This window comes from Urtica dioica, chromosome 2 (genome assembly GCF_054948205.1).
Source record: "Urtica dioica subsp. dioica isolate 48M chromosome 2, U.dioica_male_clone48M_v1_H2, whole genome shotgun sequence".
NCBI lineage: Eukaryota > Viridiplantae > Streptophyta > Magnoliopsida > Rosales > Urticaceae > Urtica > Urtica dioica.
In genome coordinates, this window is record NC_142757.1 from 47,123,426 (window position 1) to 47,145,431 (window position 22,006).

General features: G+C 34.7%; 3 protein-coding genes across 3 annotated transcripts; 1 reads left to right on the forward strand and 2 right to left on the reverse strand.

Annotated features, from left to right (window-relative positions):
* The first annotated feature begins 1,506 nt into the window (after window positions 1–1,506).
* On the forward strand, window positions 1,507–7,170 carry PRK (phosphoribulokinase). The gene is made up of 5 exons (XM_089606815.1): window positions 1,507–2,375; window positions 4,778–4,862; window positions 4,975–5,059; window positions 5,717–5,961; window positions 6,585–7,170. The coding sequence occupies exons 1-5, from the start codon at window positions 1,837–1,839 to the stop codon at window positions 6,831–6,833; spliced, it is 1,203 nt and encodes a 400-aa protein (XP_089462941.1). The 5' UTR covers window positions 1,507–1,836; the 3' UTR covers window positions 6,834–7,170.
* Window positions 7,171–7,449: 279 nt separating this feature from the next.
* Window positions 7,450–12,411, reverse strand: LOC149405082 (plastidal glycolate/glycerate translocator 1, chloroplastic). Its single transcript, XM_089600955.1, has 8 exons — window positions 11,993–12,411; window positions 11,140–11,455; window positions 10,122–10,383; window positions 9,518–9,633; window positions 9,314–9,423; window positions 9,038–9,215; window positions 8,801–8,930; window positions 7,450–7,883 (listed from the first exon to the last, which is right to left on the reverse strand). Exons 1-8 carry the CDS (start codon window positions 12,380–12,382, stop codon window positions 7,733–7,735), a joined length of 1,653 nt encoding a protein of 550 aa, XP_089457081.1. The 5' UTR covers window positions 12,383–12,411; the 3' UTR covers window positions 7,450–7,732.
* Window positions 12,412–16,600: 4,189 nt separating this feature from the next.
* LOC149405083 (AMP-dependent synthetase and ligase family protein) lies at window positions 16,601–20,504 on the reverse strand. Its single transcript, XM_089605644.1, has 6 exons — window positions 19,421–20,504; window positions 18,779–18,968; window positions 17,700–17,845; window positions 17,539–17,606; window positions 17,062–17,164; window positions 16,601–16,901 (listed from the first exon to the last, which is right to left on the reverse strand). Exons 1-6 carry the CDS (start codon window positions 20,438–20,440, stop codon window positions 16,788–16,790), a joined length of 1,641 nt encoding a protein of 546 aa, XP_089461770.1. The 5' UTR covers window positions 20,441–20,504; the 3' UTR covers window positions 16,601–16,787.
* Between the last annotated feature and the right edge of the window lie 1,502 nt (window positions 20,505–22,006).

Consider the following 22,006-nt stretch of genomic DNA (forward strand, 5'->3'; position numbering starts at 1 on the left):
AAATCTAGAACTATTTCGCCGTCTCTTAAGATTTATTAACAAATTTTTCAATAGCTTCATAGGTGTCAATAAATCTTCAGCGAATTCGAGAATTTATTTGAATATTTATTGACATGTTTGTCAATAAATTATTATATGTCAATAAATCTTCAAAGATCTGGGAATTTCTTTGAAGATTTGACATGTTTATCAATAAATTTTAGAATGTCAATACATCTTCAAAGATTCTGAGATTTTCTATAACGATTTATTGATTTGTTTGTAAATAAATATAGTTTTATTTTATAGTTTAAAATGTGAAAATTAGCGAATTAACCAAGTTTGTTTTTTTTAAAACACATGTTTTGATTTAATGAAGAGAGAGGTAAATGAAATGAGAAAAGAGAGAGAGAAAAGAATAATTAGATTAAACAATGTAATTCTACAAAATAAGTTGTCAATAGTTTTAGAATAGCATGCAATTAATATATTTTTGTCCAATTTGTTTTTTTTTAAATGATCATAGTTTCTTGTTATTCCTTTATTTTATACTTGTATTTGTACGAACTACACATTATGATATACAAGTCCTGTAATAACTCCATGTCATGTTATGTGTGTGTACATATCAATAGAATTTCGTTTCGTGAACAAAAATGAACATGAATCTTTGGCTGGTTTCTTTTGTTGATAAATTCAGGATATATTAATAGTCTACGTTTAATATATATTTTTCTATTTATATTGCAGATTTATACTTGCGCTACCATTTTTGACGTTTTCGATTACAACGTGAATTGGTAGATTTTTACGACAACTGAAATTCACGGACAAAAGTAACCAATTTACGCCCAAAAGGGAATAAAGAACATAACAGTGCACTGATATTGTCACAAAGCATGTTATGCATCAATGATATATAGTCGTATATTCCAATACGCATACACTTTATATCATTCTGAAACACAATATCTTTGCTTGCATGTGAGCTTAATTAGATAATAAACAAATATTAAAGAATCAACAGTCAACGTTCTATTTCTAACATTATTAATTCTTCTTTCTTTCTTTTACTCTTCAAGTTTTATTACATAGTTTCTGTGGTCCTGGATAACACTTCCTGAGAGCTATGAATACTTCAACATACATTCATTTATTTTCCTTTTTTTTTTTTTAAATTCTTTATTTACAGAAACTCAAGACAAACACAGACCATAGTAAGAAACTAAATTGTATGGCATAGACTCAGTACCCCCATATCCCTTCCATTCCTCACCTCCCAACCCTAATCTCCAACCAGCCACCCACATCTCGCCACGTGGCACTTCAAATATCCAAACCGCAACAAATAACCACCATGCTTTTGTCTATCCATCACAATTGCCATTCCTCTCCTAAAAGAAAAAAAAAAAACTATATTTTCAATAAATAAAAATAAAAAATTAAATATCTTGTTTCATTTATTTATTTATCATCACAAAATCACATTGTTCACATAAGACGATTTTGCCCCCACTTCCCACCTTAGCCACACAAACACAAAAAAACAACACTCTCTCAATCACTCACTCACTCACACACCCATGAAAACAATTTCCTTTCTCTTATACCTTTACAACACTATTATTCCCTTCAAGAAAATTAAAATCTAATCACCATATTTAATTTGAGCCTCTGGTTTTACATAACCCAATCCTCAGTTCCACATAACACCATTTCATATATATGTCACCAAAAAAAAGAAAATAATAATAAAAATAAAAAAAATCAATCCATACCATTCTTTCTCTCTTATTCATCTCTCAACGCACCCAAACACAAATCAGAGAGAGAGAGAAAAGAAAGAAAGAAAAAAAAATGGCAATATGCACAGTGTACACAAGCACAACCCAACCCCACAGCCTAGCATCATCAGGGTTCCACAGTAAGCAAGTGGTGTTCTTCACCGCATCGAAGCGAATCCCATCCGCAAGCAGACGATCTCAGCCGTCGATCACGTGCCTCCAGCAGCAGCAACAGACGGTGGTGATCGGTCTGGCGGCGGACTCCGGCTGCGGGAAGAGCACGTTCATGAGGCGTCTGACGAGCGTGTTCGGCGGGGCCGCGGAGCCGCCACGTGGCGGGAACCCGGACTCGAACACGCTGATCAGCGACACGACGACGGTGATATGTTTGGACGATTATCACTCGCTGGACCGGACCGGAAGGAAAGAGAAGGGAGTCACGGCGTTGGACCCGAGAGCCAACGATTTCGACTTGATGTACGAACAAGTCAAGGCCATGAAGGAAGGCTCGTCCGTACAGAAGCCCATTTACAACCACGTCACTGGCTTGCTTGACCCGCCGGAGCTCATTAAGCCGCCCAAGATCCTCGTCATCGAAGGTCTACACCCAATGTGAGTATGCATTGCCACTAATATTTTTACTAATCACTTAGTACACCTGATTAAGTTTAAAATGATATATATATATTTTTTTTAAGTGTGTTTTAATGGGTATTCGTTTTACAGTAATTAAGTTGTTAGAATATATTATTACCAGATGAGATTTTTTGTTGTTTATTTTAATTGAGGTCTGTGGGCTCGGTTTTACTATACAGAGTTAGTAGTACAGCTGATTAAGTTTTAGGATGACTTATTGCAAAATGAGAGTTTTATTTTAGAGAGCTTACGTATTTGGAGTTATTAATTTTATTAACAAAAGATAGTATGTTTTTTAATTCACTCTACAGTAATTAAGTTAGAATGAAATATTATTACAAAATGAGATTTTATATATATATATATATTTAATTTTTTTTTGGGGAAAATAACACATTTATACCTTGTGTTTTAGTGAACTGTCGAGTTTAACCCTCGGTTTTCAAAAATGTCGAGTTCATACCCTCTGTTTAACTAAAATGACGAAATTATATCATCTGTTTAACTAAAATGACGAAATTATACCCTGAAATGAATAACAACCTCACAAATCTCCCTTTCATTGATATTAACTCTTATATAAGAAAAACCGAATCAAATCTAAATCAGTACCCTAACTTTCAAATTCTCAATTTTGAAATAAAAATAGCCTTAAATTGAAATTAAATAATAAAACTCATACCTCATAAGAAATGACTTCATTCCGTGTTCGAATTGTAACTCTAAATCCTGGATTCTCTGTTCGAATATGCGATTTTGATGACTATCAACTATCGATGTTTACCACTTTGCCTCTTTCTGTGTTCTTCACGATTAAGAGACTGTTGTTTATTTTTTTAGTTTTTAAATAAATTACATATATGGCGCGAATGACTAAAGATAATTGGTGTTTATATATAAATATTATAGTCAACGTCAACGAAAAGTCAATAAAAAGGATATTCGTGACACTGTTGTCTATTTCATGGTATAATTTGTCATTTTAGTTAAACAGATGGTATAATCTCGTCATTTTAGTAAAACAGAGGGTATGAACTCGACATTTTTGAAAACCGAGGGTTAAACTCGACATTTCACTAAAACACATGGTATAAATGTGTTATTTTCCCTTTTTTTTTTGGTTGGCGAAAACTGTATTCTGTAGGCAGCAAATTGTTGGTTTTTCTTCAGTTAAATGGAAAAAAAAATATTTTTACGTTTTTTTTATGCCCTTCATTTAAGTATTAAAGAGTATATGTTGCGCTTCTTTTTGTTATTAGAGGTATCTCTGGTAATTTGGAAAAATATAACGTATAGTCTATAACATACACACACGTTACATCTGTACATGGCGTAGTTTAATTTCTTCTCTTTTTTGGTTACATCTGTTAATCGAGCTCAGTGTCCGAACATCTGTTCATGGCACTCTTTTTTCTCATACACTTGTATTCACGAAACGGAACATTGGAGTGGCATATTTATTTATTTTTTTTTTTTATCATGAAACTGAATTTGTTGTTTTGTAGTAATGTTTGTACGTATTCATTTAGTTTCTCATCAGTCTGATCGAAACCAACTCGAGTATTCTGCTTATTCATTTACATACTTTTATTTTATTTTTTTGTTAAGATTATATAACATAACAGAGCCTTGAAAACTCTAATTAATTTTTATGTGGAGGAATATATTTAGGGGTTTGTGAGTGGTAGTGAATCGAATTCTCGAGCTACGAATGTGGATAAAAAGATAATATATTACGAGTTTCTAAGGTCACAAATGTTGTTCCTGTCCTTAGAGCATCTTTAATGGTTTAGCTTAGGTTATTGCTTAGCTAAATAGTATTTTTGCCACATAGATTTTCTAGAGCTAAATAGTTAAGCAACTAGCTTAAATTAGCCAATTTGCTTAGATTTGCTTAGCTAAATCAATAGCCAATATGCAAAACAATGGTTAAACAACTAGCTAAACATTTTTGATATTTGCAAGCAAATCCCTACAATTCTTAAGCAAGAAACCATTATCTCTTTTTCCTTAGCGGGCCTAGGTAATTCATCTAATTATATCTACAAATAATTAACATGATAATAATTATAAATAATAAATTCATCCTTTGGGAAAGGGGCTACCCATTTATTCTGAAATTACATAATTAAATATTATGAAACTATATGTAGTCAAAACGCAAGATTTATTTTTCTTACCGTGTACAAAATTAAACAAAAAATAAACCCCCAAGACATGCATTGCGATAATTTTTTTTTTTTTTTTTTTTTTTTTTTTTTTTTTTTTTTTTTTTTTGCCGATAGTAGAAATGACTTCACTCATTTTCATAATTTTTTTTTCTTTCTAATATTAGCTTACGTTGATTTATTTAATTTTTTTCTTCTCTATTATACTAGGTATGATCATCGAGTGAGGGAACTCTTGGACTTCAGTATCTACTTGGATATTAGCAATGAGGTTAAGTTTGCCTGGAAAATTCAGGTAATTTGATTTACATTTTTTTTTCTTCATAAGCTTCTACAAACACAAATTCAGGTGATTTTTTTGGGATTGGTATGAAAAGAATTAAACGCGTAATGTTCAATTATCACAGAGAGACATGGCCGAGCGTGGACACAGTCTAGAAAGCATCAAAGCAAGTATCGAAGCTAGAAAGCCCGATTTCGATGCATACATTGGTAAATCATTATCAATTCATTATAATTAAAATTTATTTTAAAATTCTTATTAATATATAATATCACGTAAAATTATAACATCAATAAAATTTTGACACTTCACTATGTATATCTCGAATACGTAACATATTCTTGCTCTTTCTCTAATCCAGATTGTCTGTCCACTTTTCGTGTCTCATTCTATGTCCCCCCAATAAAAATACAAAAAATTAGACAACTAATTAATTAAAACATTTGGAATCGCTATATAGCCAACATTTCGTAAATCTTAGGTAAATAGCCATAACGATGGCGTGACATTTTTTATTTTCCCTTTCATTGAAATAAAAGAGTGTGGTATTTATGTCATTTTAAACATGTAAATAAATGGATGTAGCTACTTACTTAAGATTTACAAAACGTTGAATATATAGCAATGTGAAAATGTAAATATGGCTATATACCTAATAGACCCATAAAAATAAGTCATGTCGTCACTTTAACTAAGTCTTAGAAAATATATAATAGCAAGAAAGAGGTGATATCATAGAATATTTCGAGTGGAGGAACACATAGGGAGACAAGAGACTGAAGATCCAGATTCCTCTCTCTCTCTCTCTCTCTCTCTCTCTCTCTCTCTCTCTTCGAGTGTTAATTTTATGATATTTATCAATGCAGACCCGCAAAAGCAATACGCGGACGCGGTGATCGAAGTGTTGCCAACACAGCTCATCCCTGACGACAACGAAGGGAAGGTGTTGAGAGTGAAGTTGATAATGAAAGAAGGCGTGAAGTTCTTCAATCCGGTTTACTTGTTCGACGAAGGCTCCACCATTTCGTGGATTCCTTGCGGAAGGAAGCTCACTTGCTCCTACCCCGGCATCAAGTTCTCCTACGGCCCCGACTCCTACTACGGCAACGAGGTATCAATTTTCCCCTACAATTATAAAATATTGACTCTTCATATCTTGTCTACACTATATCCAACGTCAAGTCCTGTAGTTTTCATCTCAAAATTAACTGACAATAAGAATTAGTAAATCAATAACGTTGACTATATATTTAGGAGAATTTTCGCAAGTAGTCTACTTTTTCTAAGCATATTTCCAATGTTTTCCATAGAGCGGTCAGTGTTTGGTTACTTATAGTTACTCAGTCATTGATTTGATTCTAATAACAATAATTAGTTTTCAATTTTACTTCAATAACTCCTTTTTATTGAAAATTAATGAGAGAAAATTATATGGACAAAATTGTCAAATATTTATTGTAAATAGAATCAGTAACTAATTAGCTATAATTAATTAATGTTGGCTATTTAACAAACAATAAGTTTGACGTGGCTTAGTTTCTTATAAATTTCATTTTTAAGTTATAGGTTAGTATTTGTTAAGTATCATACGGTTTATCTCAAAACTAATTGGCAAGATGAGCGAACTCATTATCTTATAAACATTTGTAGATCCGTTCATCTTTTTCGATGTGTGATTATTGATGTAATATAACATTGATTTTGTTACATTTGTTTTTTGGGAAAAAAAAAAAGGTGTCTGTTTTGGAGATGGATGGGCAGTTTGACAGACTAGATGAGCTCATCTATGTGGAGAGCCATCTGAGCAACCTCTCAACCAAATTCTATGGTGAAGTCACTCAACAAATGTTGAAGCACTCCGATTTCCCCGGGAGCAGCAACGGAACCGGTCTATTCCAAACCATTGTCGGTTTGAAGATCCGCGATTTATACGAGCAGATTATTGCCAGCCGGGCTTCAACCCCCGTAACTGCCAAAGCCTAAAAAAAATAAAGAGAATTATAATAATTATGAGATCATATTTATATTCTAAATTTTAGCAAAAAAAAAAAAAGTGATCGAATTAAGGCGACGAAGCCATATAAAAAATTCGATCTCGCCTCTTTTCGGTTTTTTTTTTCTTCCTTCTTCTTCTTCTTCTTCCACTTTCTTTTCTAAGGTCTCATTGAGTGCTAGGCTAAAAGGAGAGAAAGAACACTCATGTATGTAGTACTTTTATTCTGTATTTATTTATATTTATTTTCTTTGTAATTCTGTTGAAATTCGTCTGTAAAGTAGAGAGCTGATAAGGCAGATAATTAATGAAATTCAGTTGAGTTCTTACCGAATAATAATAATAATAAAATGAAGTGAGCGTGGTGAATTTATTGCCGAATTCCTGAGTACTAGTCAATGATCATTAGCCGATAAACACTAACAACATTATTAAAATAAAGAAGCTTCTAATATATGTAATGGAAATTGTGACAAACAAATATACGTTGCCAATCATTTAAAGAACATTGCCGTATGAAAGGTAGAAAATTAGAAAGACATTACTAAAATATTATAAGTTAGATATAGTTTGTTTATACTTCCTAATTTTGCTGTATTACTACCAAAACTAATGTTGCATTTGATGATTTAGGGGCTTTGTATGAGACCTTGGATTACAACTAACATTTGAGTTTATTCAAGACGACTCTTGATATTGTCAACATGATACTTGATGATATTGACCAGCAATAAATTTTTTCAATGATCATTTTTATTAAATATAGACTTCCAATTGAACATTTGATTGCTTCTCACATTAAAGAGGGTGAGAGAGATTATTAATATGTACATAGCGCATAGAATGAAAATGTCAAATTTGGACTCCGTACCAAAATTTGTGAGATGTTTCACCCGACTAGAGCAAGCAAACTTTGTCTTACAGCCGGTATTGAGCAAAGCACGGAGCCAAAAATCCCGTTTAGCGCGTAAGCAATTGCACAAAACGGAAGTGCCTCGGGTTCCTTGGCCGACAAGGCAGCCGTGCCTAACCCGTGAGCGCTGCACAAATACATAGAAGTGAGGGTCGGATCATTTAAAATTTATTGGTATTTTTTGCATTGGGAGGATAACAGTCAAAAGGTTCGGGCGCCCACGAGTCACTCGACCCGGATATGACCCTTAAAAATAAAGAACTTAAGTTTAATAAGTAAATAAATATTTTTTTGACAGCCATATATAGTCTTTTGTTAATAATGCAACTTTTTAATTGAAAATACATTTATTTTTTAAACCGCAAATATTTTTGGGCCCAAGCCTTTTGGACTAAGCGAAGCCCCAACTTAGAGGGTCAAAGACTTGACCTCGGGCCTCTTAGAGCAACTCGTATAGGGAGTGCTCATGCTTAGTTGGAGCTTATGTGAATAGCATCTTAAGTTAGAGTGCCATAATCATTAGGGCAATGGTGCTCAAATATGACATAAATGCTCACTAATATTTTATCTATAAATATATATAAAGTGAAAATAAACAAAATATAATATTTAAGTGGGCAACTTTAAAGATGCTTTGCACCAGAGTATTTTGTAAAAATATGATATAAAAGTAATATTTAATAAAATATATTATTTTTAGTGATGTGTTATAAATAAGAGTTACTCTTATAATCTTTTAAAAAATGGTCGGCCCGATCCAGTTTGACTCTTTTGATCTTCTTAATTGAGAGACTTTAAATATGTTTGTGATTTAGGTGATAAAAAAAATTTCAAATAGAAGCTACCATAAATTTATGATGCAAATTCGGATATTGGGTAGTGAGAGCAACCCAATTCATTATATTTTTATTAAATGTTTACTTTTTTTACTAATTTATATTTTGATTTAATCGTTTTTAATGCGTCTTTCGAAAAATCTTTCAAGATGATATTAAAAAAAAAAAAAAAAAAAAAACTCATTCGAAATGGCCAAGATGTGTATACCTAGAAGCAGTCGCTATTCCTCGAGCGATGGGGTCACGGAAACGTAGTTTATCGAGCGTAAATTGGACAAAATTTGCCCCGACAAGGCCGGTCACCACCACTACCGCCGCGGTCAATGACGCATTGGTCCCTGAGAAATAAGACATAAAAAATAAATTAAAAACCTAATGAGCCCACAAACATGTATTTTTATTGAATAGAATGGTTCACAGTGACTAAAGGCATTTATTTTTGTACCTTCAAAGAGAGAGACTATGCTTAGAGCCAATGCAACAGTGATACACCTCGGCAAAATTGACACGGTCAAGCTCGGATCTAAGCCTACTAAGCGTCCAACGATCGCCGTTGAATACAACGAAAACACCGTCGAAACAATGACTGAAGTGAAGATCTCTGCCGCGTGCCTCTTCACTAGCTGCCAAAAAAAAAAAAAAAAACTCATTTGTTTCTTAGCTTTCAAGCAACTGAAATTTGTTCAATTAAGACCGTTCGATTCGAAATCGTAGTGCTTACCTTTCGCTGCTTGTACATCGAGAAGGCAAACGAGAGAATCACGGAGCCCAAGAACCCCATTAGAACATCTCCGGCCCCGGGGTTTGATGAGACCTTGGTCAAATAATTCCCTGTGGAAGAAGATATGCCGTTTTATGCAAATGTTTGTAGTTTATGTGGGACAAATTATTAATTTTTTTTTTCAATTCACGATTTTCGATTTACCTAGAACAGGATCGAGCCCGGACTTCGAAAAGTACCCGAAAGCGTATGCTGTTAGATCCGCTGCTAGCGTACAGCATATGATCGGATGAAACACTTTCTTCACGCCCGATGGCAATCTATTAATCAAAAACAAAAAGTTGAAGAATAAACATTGTTTTAAAAATCGCAAAATACCACCGTTTTATAATATATAAAAAAAAAATCATTTTCAAAGGTTACTTACGGGTCACGTTTGCCTTTTCCGTTTCATTGACAAAAATTGCAAATTCTCTTGCAAAAACCGGGGGAAAAAAGGTTTAGCAATAAAATTTTTGTCAAAAATGAACCAATCTAAAAAAATTGTCTCAAAAATTTCAAATCAGGTTATAGGATTTTAGTGGGCATCGTCGTCAATCGCCAAAGTTTCTGTAAAATGTACCTAGCTTAAAATTCGTAATTTTCAAATTGGTCTTACAAAATTTTCGTGGGCATTCTTATGGACCGCCGACAATTTTGTAAATTATAACCCATTGGCCAGAGACATTTTAAACCTTGGGTAAAAGTCGAGTTTTATTTTTTCTTGAAAACGTAAACGAAAGAGAAAAAAAGTGAGAATATATGTTACCCAGAACCAAACATGTAACCGAGAACAGTTGAGGCGAGAAGGAAGGGAAGGCAAGTCCGAGCACTAGTCCCAAGAACCGTCGGTTTTATTAGAGCCAAAACGAAAGATATGACAAGAATTCCAGTGCAACACCATATTTCTATGGACGAGAACGGGGATGGTTTGCCCATTGGTTCGGCTTCGACCATTTCGGTTTTCGCTAGATTTCTCACTGCTATCGCCGTATATCCCGCGACACAAAGCGTAGCAAGCCACCCTCCCACTGCAATGTTGTTATAAAAAGATTTAAAAAAAAAACCTTAATTTAAAATGTGACTTGAGAATTGAGAATTAAATTATAGTCATCAATTTAAGCTTTACATATATTTTTTTATTACTTGACTTTAGTCATAGACAACACAAATAAAAATTTTCAATCTAGTAAGATAAGAAGGATATACCTTAGTAGGAAATCTCGTAAATAAGGAGATGAATTTGAGTCACATTGAAATAAAAAAAAATGTTGAAAAAAATACTAATATTATCACCTATGGTAAAGTATTATTTTATTAGTCTACGGTTTGATAAATTACAAAAGAGATTCAAAGAGGGCAGAAAAAAGAGGGCATTCTCATTTGCAGTGAGTATTCCTCGTGTGTTCTACTCTATTTTTTTTAAAAAAATGATTGATTTCTTCTTGTGTGAAGTATCATTGGATTTCATCTCAAAATTAAGTAGGAATGATAAAAGGGTAACACCTTTATAACATATTGTTAGTTCTTATTCATTTTCAATATATGCGGAAATTCTAACACTTTCTAGAAATCCATAGTAATTTATATAGAAAAAAAAATACAAAATAGCAATTGAAAATTAATTAATTAGACAGATAAAACTAATCAAGTTTTACTTTATTTTAGCAAAAAAAAAAAAAAACCGTTGACACTGCCCCATAATTTAAAAAAAATCATTAAAAAAAATTTCTAGAGCAAAGAATTGAAACTAGAATTAAATAAAATTAAATCAAATTGTGGTGAACCTGTAATGTAGAAAATCTTGATGGCAGCCGCGGCGGGGATGTCTTTCATGGAAAGAGGCAAAACGACCAAAGACGGGACGTAAAACAATGGAAGCCATCTTTGGATGAAGAGCAAAGCCGGCTCGAAGAAGCTCACAATGCTCTTCGCAGCCGCGGGAACAGTCAAATCTAAAACGACTAAAACCGAAAATATGCAAAACATCCCAAAAAGCGCGCTCGGGAACTTTATCGCCGCGTCCACAAACACCTTCTTCAGAAGCTTGTCCGTTGCCACGATGATCCCAAGCGAAACCGCCAAATGTATCACCCCAAAAATCTATATAAAAAAAAAATAATTAAATTAAAAAAGCCATGTTATGGTAGTATGTGAAATTCAGAGAATGACTATAGTAGATTTTTGACGAAATGTCACGTTTTTCAGGAATTCTCATTCTATCTTTGAAATTTATTACTTGATGCACAACTATTCATTGGAGTCAATGCCTTTCCTTTTTTATAAAAAGTATATTTACTTTAAAAAAATTTAGGAGTGCATTTATTGCTTCATTTAGATTTTTCACCCCAAAAATCTAACAAAAATAACTATTTTAACGGTATATAAGTTTAGTTTTGTATGTACCCAGGAATGCTGATTCTATCCGTGAGTTTGTTATTGGATTCAAAATACATTTACTGAGTTCTTAAAAAAATATTTTATTTATTTAGAATATACATTATTTAGCAAAAGAATTTTCACAAAAGTTATGTATCAGATTCAATTCTGCATTTCTTAACCAAGTGACCTCTATTTTGTGACTTTTCATTCAATTCTGTGATTTTGTTTTTCGTTTTTCTTTTAAGAGTAGAAACTCACGGTTTGAGAGAGACTTGAAGTAGTGGCGTTGCTCTCGGAAGCGCTCGATCTGGCCGAGACGTCCCTCGCTTTGGAATTTTCGGGAGAATCCATTTTCGAGAGCTCGGAGCTGAATCCGACACGAGACCGAACTTCTCGGTTCGATATCTTGGACGAATTCGAGCGTTTAAGTAAATGCCTGGCCTCATCATTGAGAGAAGAGACAAACAAGGAGTGATTGGAGGGCTTTTGGGTGTTTCTGTGGAAGCTTGTGATGAGAGAAGGGAAAAGGAATCTTGATGAGTGGCTTCTGATTTGGAGGTTGTTGGGAAAAGAGAACGGTACGGCTGATGAGAAGGACGCCATTGGAGAAGAAGAGCTCTTTGGGAAGAGAAAGGAGAGAGATTCCATGGTTTTGTCTCTTTCCTTTTTCTTTTTTTTTTCTTTTTTTCTTTGTGGGGTCTCTCTCAATATGTTTTTGTATGGACGTAAAGCAAGGGTGAATATGAATTGTGATATGCTTTTTTTTTTTTCTTTTTTTTTTTTAAGTCTTACGAGGGAAGAAAATGTAACGGTTTTTTGAACATTTTTTTTCCCGGGGAAATTGAGAAATGTGCTTTCATCAATTCATTCACGTTCACCACTCTTGTTAAGCGACCTTAACTAAAATGAAATCGGATTATAAGAACAAATAAGTGGCTACGTAGCCATCTTAAATACTAGAAATTTGGTTTTAGTCAACATTTCATTAATTTCCCGTAAATAACCATCTTGTTTACGTGACAGTTTATTAATTGAAATTTTTTTACATGTTTACCCTTATTAATTAAGCTGACTAATTAAAGATTTTTTTTAAAAAAATTTGAATCTTTCCGATTTGGAAAGAGTTTTTAACGTCTATTTCAGGATTTTATGAACGTGAGCTATGCGTTGACTTTAGCTAAGTTTGTTTCTATTTTCGTGGCTATTAATTATGGAATAAAATCAGTAAATATATTCTTTTATTTACTTAATATTATTTGATTCAAAATAGCGAATCATCCTCGATGAAACAATTGGTATTAACTGTAAATATGCTTTGAATTTACAATACATTTACGATGAAACAATTGGTATTAACTGTAAATCAATGTTGTATTTACAATACTGTATAAGAATTCACAAGAACCAAAATCTCAGCAAATATTCACAATCACTTAAACAAATCTCATACACTCAAAACCACCAGCAATTCCGATGAAGAAGAAGAAGAAGAAGAAGAAGAAGAAGAGAGAAAAAAAATGAAGGATCATCATAATACAAGAAATCCTGTAATCCCAATTCTTCATTAATAAAAAATAAAATATTTGGGTTCTTCTTTCCCAATTCTTCTTTGCGTAAAATATTTGGAAAACCGTCGCCGTCAATATACCAGGCATGGATATTTCGAAAATCTGCAAATTGGAAAGAACAAATCAAATCAAGCAAATCTGCCATTGGAATCCCTAACAAGCTCCACCAATCCAATCCGATAGGCACAGCTCGTTTTCCGTCACCATCGACAAGCGTCGGCCGATGTTGCAGAGGGTGGGCGAGTGTCGGAGTCGATGTTGCAGAGGGTGGAGCGTCGGCCGATGTTGCAGAGCGTTGATTTTGTTTTTATCGATTGTGTAGAGATAAAGAGAGAGTATAGATATCTGCATTAATGGAGTTTTAAATGCCCCATCAATTTGTGCGAGTAGTTATGACCGAATATTTTATTTTCTATTTGAATTAATGGGCTAAAAATAATGAGCGGGAATTTGGCTAGAGTTATTTGATGTCATTCACGTCTTTTAACATGCTGTAAATAAATTGATGTGGCTATTTATTGCAATTCTAGGTTTGATAGAGATTAAATCGAATTGGGAAAAAACAATCTCTGTTCTTGAATGAATCAGAGAAAATGTTTTATTCGACCTAAAAAGAATTGTACAGAAGATTGGCTTTATATAGCCTGTTTACAAAGAAAATAAACGACAACTATTGAAAAAAATAATAAAACGACAATGCATCTGATATGACTCAGGAACTAAGCTGACTAACTAAAACAAAACTAAACCAAACCACATAGACTAAAAACCTGAGTTCTAATACACCCCCTCAATGTGAACTTTCTTGAAAGTTCATCTTGGACTGAACACAAAGACAAACAAATGCAAAAACCCCATTAAGTTGATCTCCTCAGAGACTTGTTGAACTCTGATGACAAGCCTTTAGCAAAAACTAGTTCGCGAATGCCAACCAACTCTGAATAGACTTCCATCCGATAATCACGGATTTTGAACAACCTAGAACTCCCACGCTCTCTTCACCGTCGCGGCAGTGATCCCTTTTCAGTGACGAAACGCTGCGACTCTGCAGGCGAGGTAGACAAAGTAGCGGAGGATCTTGATGGCAATGGCACGGCAGGGACTTGCCGGAGAAGGTTCTTGACTCGACGAAACTTGTCGCAGAAGAACCTTGATCGCATTGGCACGGCGTGAACCGCCGGAGAAACATTCTTGATGGAGTTGACACAACAGGACGCGCCGGAGAAGAATCTGATCGTATTGACAAGGTGGGAATCGCCGAAGAAACCTTCTTGAAGACTTGACACGGCTGGACTCGCTGGAATGGAATAAGCTCTCCGTCGATGAGATACCAGATTCTGCCGTGGAAGCACGGGAAGGGAATCGGATTCTTCAATCGAGAAAAGAGAGGAACATATACCTTGAATCGGTATTAGGGATTGCAGTGTCGCCGATCCATCTTCCATCGAGGTTTCTTGAAGCGTCATTGAACGAACGTTGAAGAAGAAACAAATCTTGGAATTGGCGGCGAATTTCAAAGAATCTTGCCGAGAATCACTCTGAACCGTCCGCCGCAGATCCATTGAAGCCTCCTCCATCATTGAAGCGATGGAGAGAAGAAGCTGGAATCGAGAAGGAGATGAGATCAAGACTCTCAGTGGTGAAGGAAATTCGATCTTCGTGAGTTTCTACTTGAGCTTGCTTCGGAGATCTCCATTTCTGTTTGAGTCGCCATTGGAGTCCTCGAGAGAAGGAGATGAAGAGATCGATTCTGATTACAGGGAATCGTGGATGACGAAGAATCTTTCTAACCTAGAAAATCAAACGCGGAATGTAGCTCTGATACCATATTGCAATTCTAGGTTTGATAGAGATTAAATCGAATTGGGAAAAAACAATCTCTGTTCTTGAATGAATAAGAGAAAATGTTTTATTTGACCTCAAAAGAATTGTACATAAGATTGGCTTTATATAGCTTGTTTAGAAAGAAAATAAACGACAACTATTGAAAAAAGAATAAAACGACAATGCATCTGATATGACTCAGGAACTAAGCTGACTAACTAAAACAAAACTAAACCAAACCACATAGACTAAAAACCTGAGTTCTAATACTATTAACAGAAAATTAACAGAAGATTGGCTAAAACTAAAACCCTTATAACAGTGTGGCTATATACCTATATAACCCTTATAAGAATGTTCATTATAATAATAGCAGGAATATTAAACGCACAAATTAGTAGTATTGATTGACGGGGAATATCAAGACTTTTTGGTAGAGCGCTTTTGATACAACTCTCGCTGATATTGCAATTTCATCCAAATAGTTATACTCTATCAAGTGTCGCTATGAGATTAATTTGTGGGATTTCATTTAATGCTCATATGGTATGTATTCATAAAAAAAAATATTAGTTAAAACATCTTTCTATTTATTCCTACTGAGTTCTTTCCTTTTAGAAAAAAAAAAGTACTGAGAATATATTCCTGCTTGACTATGCCTTGGATTTTGTTTGCTTTCGTAGGCGAATCTATGAAGCTTCTTGAAAATTACATTATCGTTAATTCCATGAAAATTTTGTTCTATATAGAGCTTTTTTATTTTTATTTTTTATACATTTCTATATAACAAGTATTCATCACAGAAGAACACGTGAACATGCTACCCAAAAAAAAAAATTGATGCTTGCTGTAAAAATCTTATTTATGAAGTAAAAGGGTTAAACAACCCTTTTACTCCAAAGCTCTTAGGCAACAATATGCCACATGTGATGTGTTAATGCGGTTTTTCGTTCAATACTCGAGGACACGTGATGTGGACGGACTTGGTCACGTGTCTCGTCTTGGAGTGCCCTAACTCACTTTTCTAACTTTCAAAAAGCTCAAAAAAAGTTAGGACGAGAGCCTGAACAACCGAGAGTTCTGGAAAATCTTTGAATCGTGACAAAAAAGTGGAAATCCGCTCTTTTAGAAGTCAAAAGAAATAGAAAATACTTTGCAAGCCTTGACCCTAAAAGTCTTTTGATCTTTGATTCTTATAGGAGGGATTTGAGTGTGGTGGTGTAATGATGTTTTTAGTGAGAATTCTACGGCTATATTAACCCTAGCTTTTAAGCATTAAAATAAAATTATAAGAAAGAAAGAAAAACAGTATAACATCTCTGCTTCTATATACTGGAAAGCGACAGTAATAAACTAGACCATAATTCATAAAAAAAAATTCTTTTCCTAAAGTTTGCTATGGTTTGAGACTAAAAAAACAAATCATCTTTATTGAACACGAAAAAAAAAAAAAATGTAACCTTACATCAAACTGGAATTTGTGAAATTACAATGCCGCTGCTGAATTTCTAGCGAAGGAACACAGCATAAAACATAAAAGAATGATCATGGAGGACTAAAAGTCCAGCAATTTATGATTTGAAGGCATAAAATAACTATATACAGTGAACCCTGTTATATGTTATTTTAGTGTTCAAAAGTGAAGAATTAAAAATGAGATCTCAAAGTTTAGAACTCAAAGACCTCCTCAGTTCTCTCCGGAGAATCTTTCCAGCTGCTGATTTCGGTATTGAAGGCATAAATACCACCTTTCTGATCTTCTTGTACGGCGCAACCTGGTTTAGAGTAAACGTACACGATAATTAATAAATTAACAAAATATCGAAATAGTTTCTCGGGTTTGTCTCTCTGCATACTACAGAATCCTGAATAAAAAAGAAGAAGAAGAAAAAAAACAAGAAAACGAAATACGAAAAAAAAAAAAAAAAAAAAAACCTGTTTGGCAACATATTCCATGACAGCTTCCGCGGAAAGCGAGCTTCCTTTTTCTCTAACCACAAAAGCCACCGGTATCTCTCCCAAATCCTTATCCGCTACACTGAAAAGAAACACAAGATATAGTAAGAAAACCTCTGAAAACAAGTAAAAAAAAAAAAAAAAAAAAAAACAGATTTTATAATTTTTTCGAGTGTTTTATACAACGCTTTTAAAGTGCAAATAGCCCCGGAACTCTGATGCAGTGGAATTTTGGTCTCCTAGAAAAATGGTCCTAATACTATTGATTAAGTTAAACACTTTAGATGAAACTCAACAACAGCTAAACAATATAAAACAGATTACTCGCTTATAATTTTATAGACGTAAATAACAATTAATTTTTTTTGTTATGATATAAGATAAAACAATAAGGTAACCCTTTGCCATCAAAATACTACATATTCTCTGTGTATTTCGGTTATAGTTGACACTTACGCAGCCACAGCCACATCCAGTATCTCGGGATGGGAAACCAACACAGCCTCTAAATCCGCCGGTGCAATCTGCAAAAAGTAACGTCCGAATTCAAACACAAACCCCTATCATCGGATAAAATGATTTGGGCTAAAGAATTATAAGACAGAATCCGCTTAAACCTGAAATCCCTTGTACTTGATAATCTCTTTTAACCGGTCGACTATGTATAAATATCCGTCATGGTCAAAGTAAACAAGGTCTCCAGTGTGTAGCCAACCGTCTTTGTCAACTGTCGACCTAGTGGCAGCATCGTTATTTAGATATCCTGCGAACCCAAAAGTCGCTCAAGCTTAGTCAGTACTAATGGTGGGCATTTTGACCGGTTAATATTAACCAGCCGGTTAATTTGCATATTGACCTGTTAAAATCAACCGGTTGGTTAATTTTAACCGGTGTTTTCGATTAAAAATAGCCAAAACGTTTATTTTTTCGGTTAACCGGGTAAAAGTAAAGAAAATATATATCCAAATGTTAGCCGGTTTAACCATTAACCGTTCAAAATGGTTAAAGGTTAAACCAGTTAACCAGCCTTAGTCAGAATGGAAAAATAATTATCGGAATACACCGAATTCGAGCTACTGTGTTTTCGCTACAACATGACAAGCTGTCAAAATATATTGTAATTTTTTTTAAGGGAATCGTCGTCTCAAGTGTGACTCAAACCCACGGCCTCGCTCTCACCTACCCCACTTGGTCCGAAATAAATTGTACATTAATCTCAGAATTAACTGTAGGTGAACAAACTTTGTCTTTAATCATAAATCAACTCCTATGCTATAGGGTTAATTATTATTTGAAAAATAAAGTATTTATTTTTTGTTAGTTTCCAGATTCCAGATCCTACTTGTACATCTATTTGAATTATTCGGTTAATGATAACAACTAACCCTATGTCTGAAAAGATTGCAAATTATTGTCTACTGATTCCCAGATCCTATTTGTTGGCTATTGTTATGTACACTCTTCAGTTAATGGTAACTATGTACCGGTCAGATATCATTAGCTTTCACAATCATTACTTGTTTTATCTAATAAAAATCAACAGAAGATTATTCAAGTTGAGAGAAGCCTGAATCAATAAGCCAAATAAAACAACCAAAAAGCACAACAAAATCATATAAACTATGTTGAGGCTTTTTTTTTTTTTTGCCAAAAATGTTAAGCAGAACAAAGTTTCAAATGGTCTCTTTGAATTTACCTTTCATGATCGCTGGTCCGCGCAGCCAAAGCTCACCAACACCGCCGGGTGGCAAGAACGTTCCGGTACTCGAATCCACAACTTTGGCTTCCATGTTCGGCGCCAAAAGGCCGAGCGAGCAAAAATTCCTAAGCTTTTCGGTGTTGAAGCCTCGGGTTCCCACTGCCGTTGACTCGGTCATGCCGTACCCCTAAAAAGTCAACATTTTCAGATAACCATATACCATGGAAGTGGAAAAACAGCCATAAAAGGATTTCATGAGCCAACAAGCAAAAGAACCTAATTAATAATATGACTTAATGCCAGTCATAAGTTAGGTAGATGATAGATCATATGAGAAACAGAGCAATCACACACGCACACAAAAAAAGAAATTCTAATGAATAAATTAAGATAATTACCCAACACAACAAGAACTGTAACTAAGCGGACCCAAACAAAAATGGAAGTCAAGCGCAACTTTTCATTTCGTGATTAAATAAATTATTATGAGTAATAGCCATGAAGATCTACCAAGAACCAGGAAACAAACAAAAAAATCGATAAGTACTAAGAGAATTTTTTAAATAAATAAATAAATAAGAGCAACTAGACAGTTGAATATTTAATTCTCTGTTTGTTTTTTTTTTTTTTTTGTTTTACCTGAATGAAATCTACATGAGGAAAAGCCTCAACGAAATCCTGAATTGCTTTCCCGCTCAGAGGAGAAGCTCCGCTGGAAAGCTGCCTGAGACTCCTCATCCGCCGCCTCTCAGCCACCGGAAGCCTCGAAATCGCAGACATAATCGGCGGAACCACCGGGAAATGCGTGACGCCGAACCTCTCCACAGCCGCCGCGACCTCGCCGGCGTCGAACCTCCTCAACACCACCACGGCGGCGCCGAGCGAGAGCACTCCGATGGCGAACAGCGACATCCCGTAGATATGGAACATCGGAAGCACCGCCAAATAGACAGACTCCGATCCGGAAATTTGCTCGTACTGCGACGCCTCGAACCTAACGAAGAGCTCGATCATCGCGACGAGGTTTCGGTGCGTCAGAACCACTCCCTTGCTCGCACCGGTGGTTCCGGAGGAGTACATTATAGCCGCCGTGTCGTCCGGCTCGATCGTCGGAGTATCCAACATCTCGCCGGAGAACTCGTTCATCGCCGAGAATTCCGATTTCGGATCGGCCTCGACGACGACGCAGGCGACACCGAGCCTCCTGAGCTCTCCGGCGCGCTCCGGGGCGACGAAGGCGAGTTTCGGCCGGGAATCCCCAACCTGCCTGGCGATCTCGGCGGCGGAGCTGAGCGGATTCATGGCGGAGACCACCGCGCCGGAGAAGAGCACCGAGAGAAGTACGATCGGGTAGTCCACGCTGTTTGGGAGAACGCAGAGAACTACGTCGCCTTTGGATAGGCCGTGGCGGGATCGGAGCGCGGCGGAGAGAGACTCCACTCGGCGCCGGAGGTCGGCGTAGGATGTGGCGGCACCGGAGACGGCGTCGATGAGCGCCGGAGAAGACGGTGATACAATGGCGGAGAAGAGGTGAGAAACGACGTCGTTTGATGGGAGAGGAATCGGAGAGTGAGTGCTGTGGTGGATTCCGTCATGGGGTGTGTACCAGTGCGGCAAGTTTTTATTGGAAGTTTTGGCTTCGTTGTTTAAGAACGCCATTGTATTTGTATGCTTGTTTGATTGTTCGTTTGCTAAGTGATATGAAATTATTATTTTTGAATTAAACGAGAGAAGAGGGTTTAAGGTTCTATTTATACTGTGCGTGGTGTCGAAGCAGCCACACAGACAGAGGTTTATGCTTCTGGAAACTTTTTTTTTTTCTTCATTATAGTATTATATATCTTACATTCCCTACATTCTTACCTCATTAATTACATTCAAACATTACCACGAATAACTTGTTGAATTTTTTTCAATCTTATATTATCCTATTAATTTCTTATTTCAAGAGAAAATGATAAAAAAAAATGATAGATCATGAATTTGTATAAAATTGATTGGTATAATATGAGTAAATATTTTTATACAACTATTTTTTTTATTCGAAATATATGAAGAAATGAAACGTTTAGTGTTATTATGTTAAAATTAGGAAATTACTCTTATATTTATATAGTAATTATATCTATAAAGTTTATAGTTGTAGTTTAAGCAGAATAATCTGTTCCACTCTTCTTCACCAAAATTGGAACTGGTTGAAAAAGAGAGGATTATTTTCCATAATCTCTCCCTCTCTCTATCCACTCTCTTTTTCCTACCAAATATACAATATATGATTGCAATTCAAGCATAAAGTGTTTCATTCTTCCAAATTTATTCAAATTCCAAAATTTATTTTTCGTTGACCACACGGATAAAAATCAAGAGACGATTACTTCTCATAACCTATCTCCCTATCTCTATCCATGATAAATGCCTGTGGATATCATACCAAACATAAAAGTTATAATTGTAATTTAAGCGCAAAAACATATTTTCTAATATCCCAATTAGAACATTATATCCAATGAAGACTCTCAACCCCTCATTTTGAATGTTTTTGGACTTCCAATGAGAAAGTCTAAACCCTTATTATGAATTTTCAATAGGGCACTCTCATATTTGAGGGTGCGCTATTTGGATCATAAAAAAATATTGCTAAATTATTCATTAGTCTTATTATTTATATAACTTGTTAAAAATGATCTCATTTTACAAAATTTAGTAAAAAAAATTATTCTTTGGTATATAAAGATAAAAGTATATTAATATAATCAATTGATATATTTACTAGTGGATGAATAAAAAAAAATACACATTCTATTAATATTATAAATTTAAATTAGCACAAACTATGATTGAAGAGTACAATATTTAATATACTGTCACTCAAATTAAGAAAAAAAAATACATTTAAGACCCATTGACTCTATGGAGACACACATAAAATAAATTTAAAGCACAAACTATAATCTATGTTTAATTAAAATTCAAAAAATTAGGTAACTAACCAACTAAAACGTTTGAAATTACTAACATGACGTGGCATTCCTTATTTGCTCCTTCATTGAAATAAAATGGTAGGGTATTTATGTCAATTTACGCGTGTAAATATATGAACATGGCTATTTACTTAAGATTTACGAAACGTTGACTATATAACAATGTGAAACTATAAATATGGCTATATACCTAATGGACTAATTAGAATTTGACTTTATGTAGAGTATGTGTTAATACTATGTA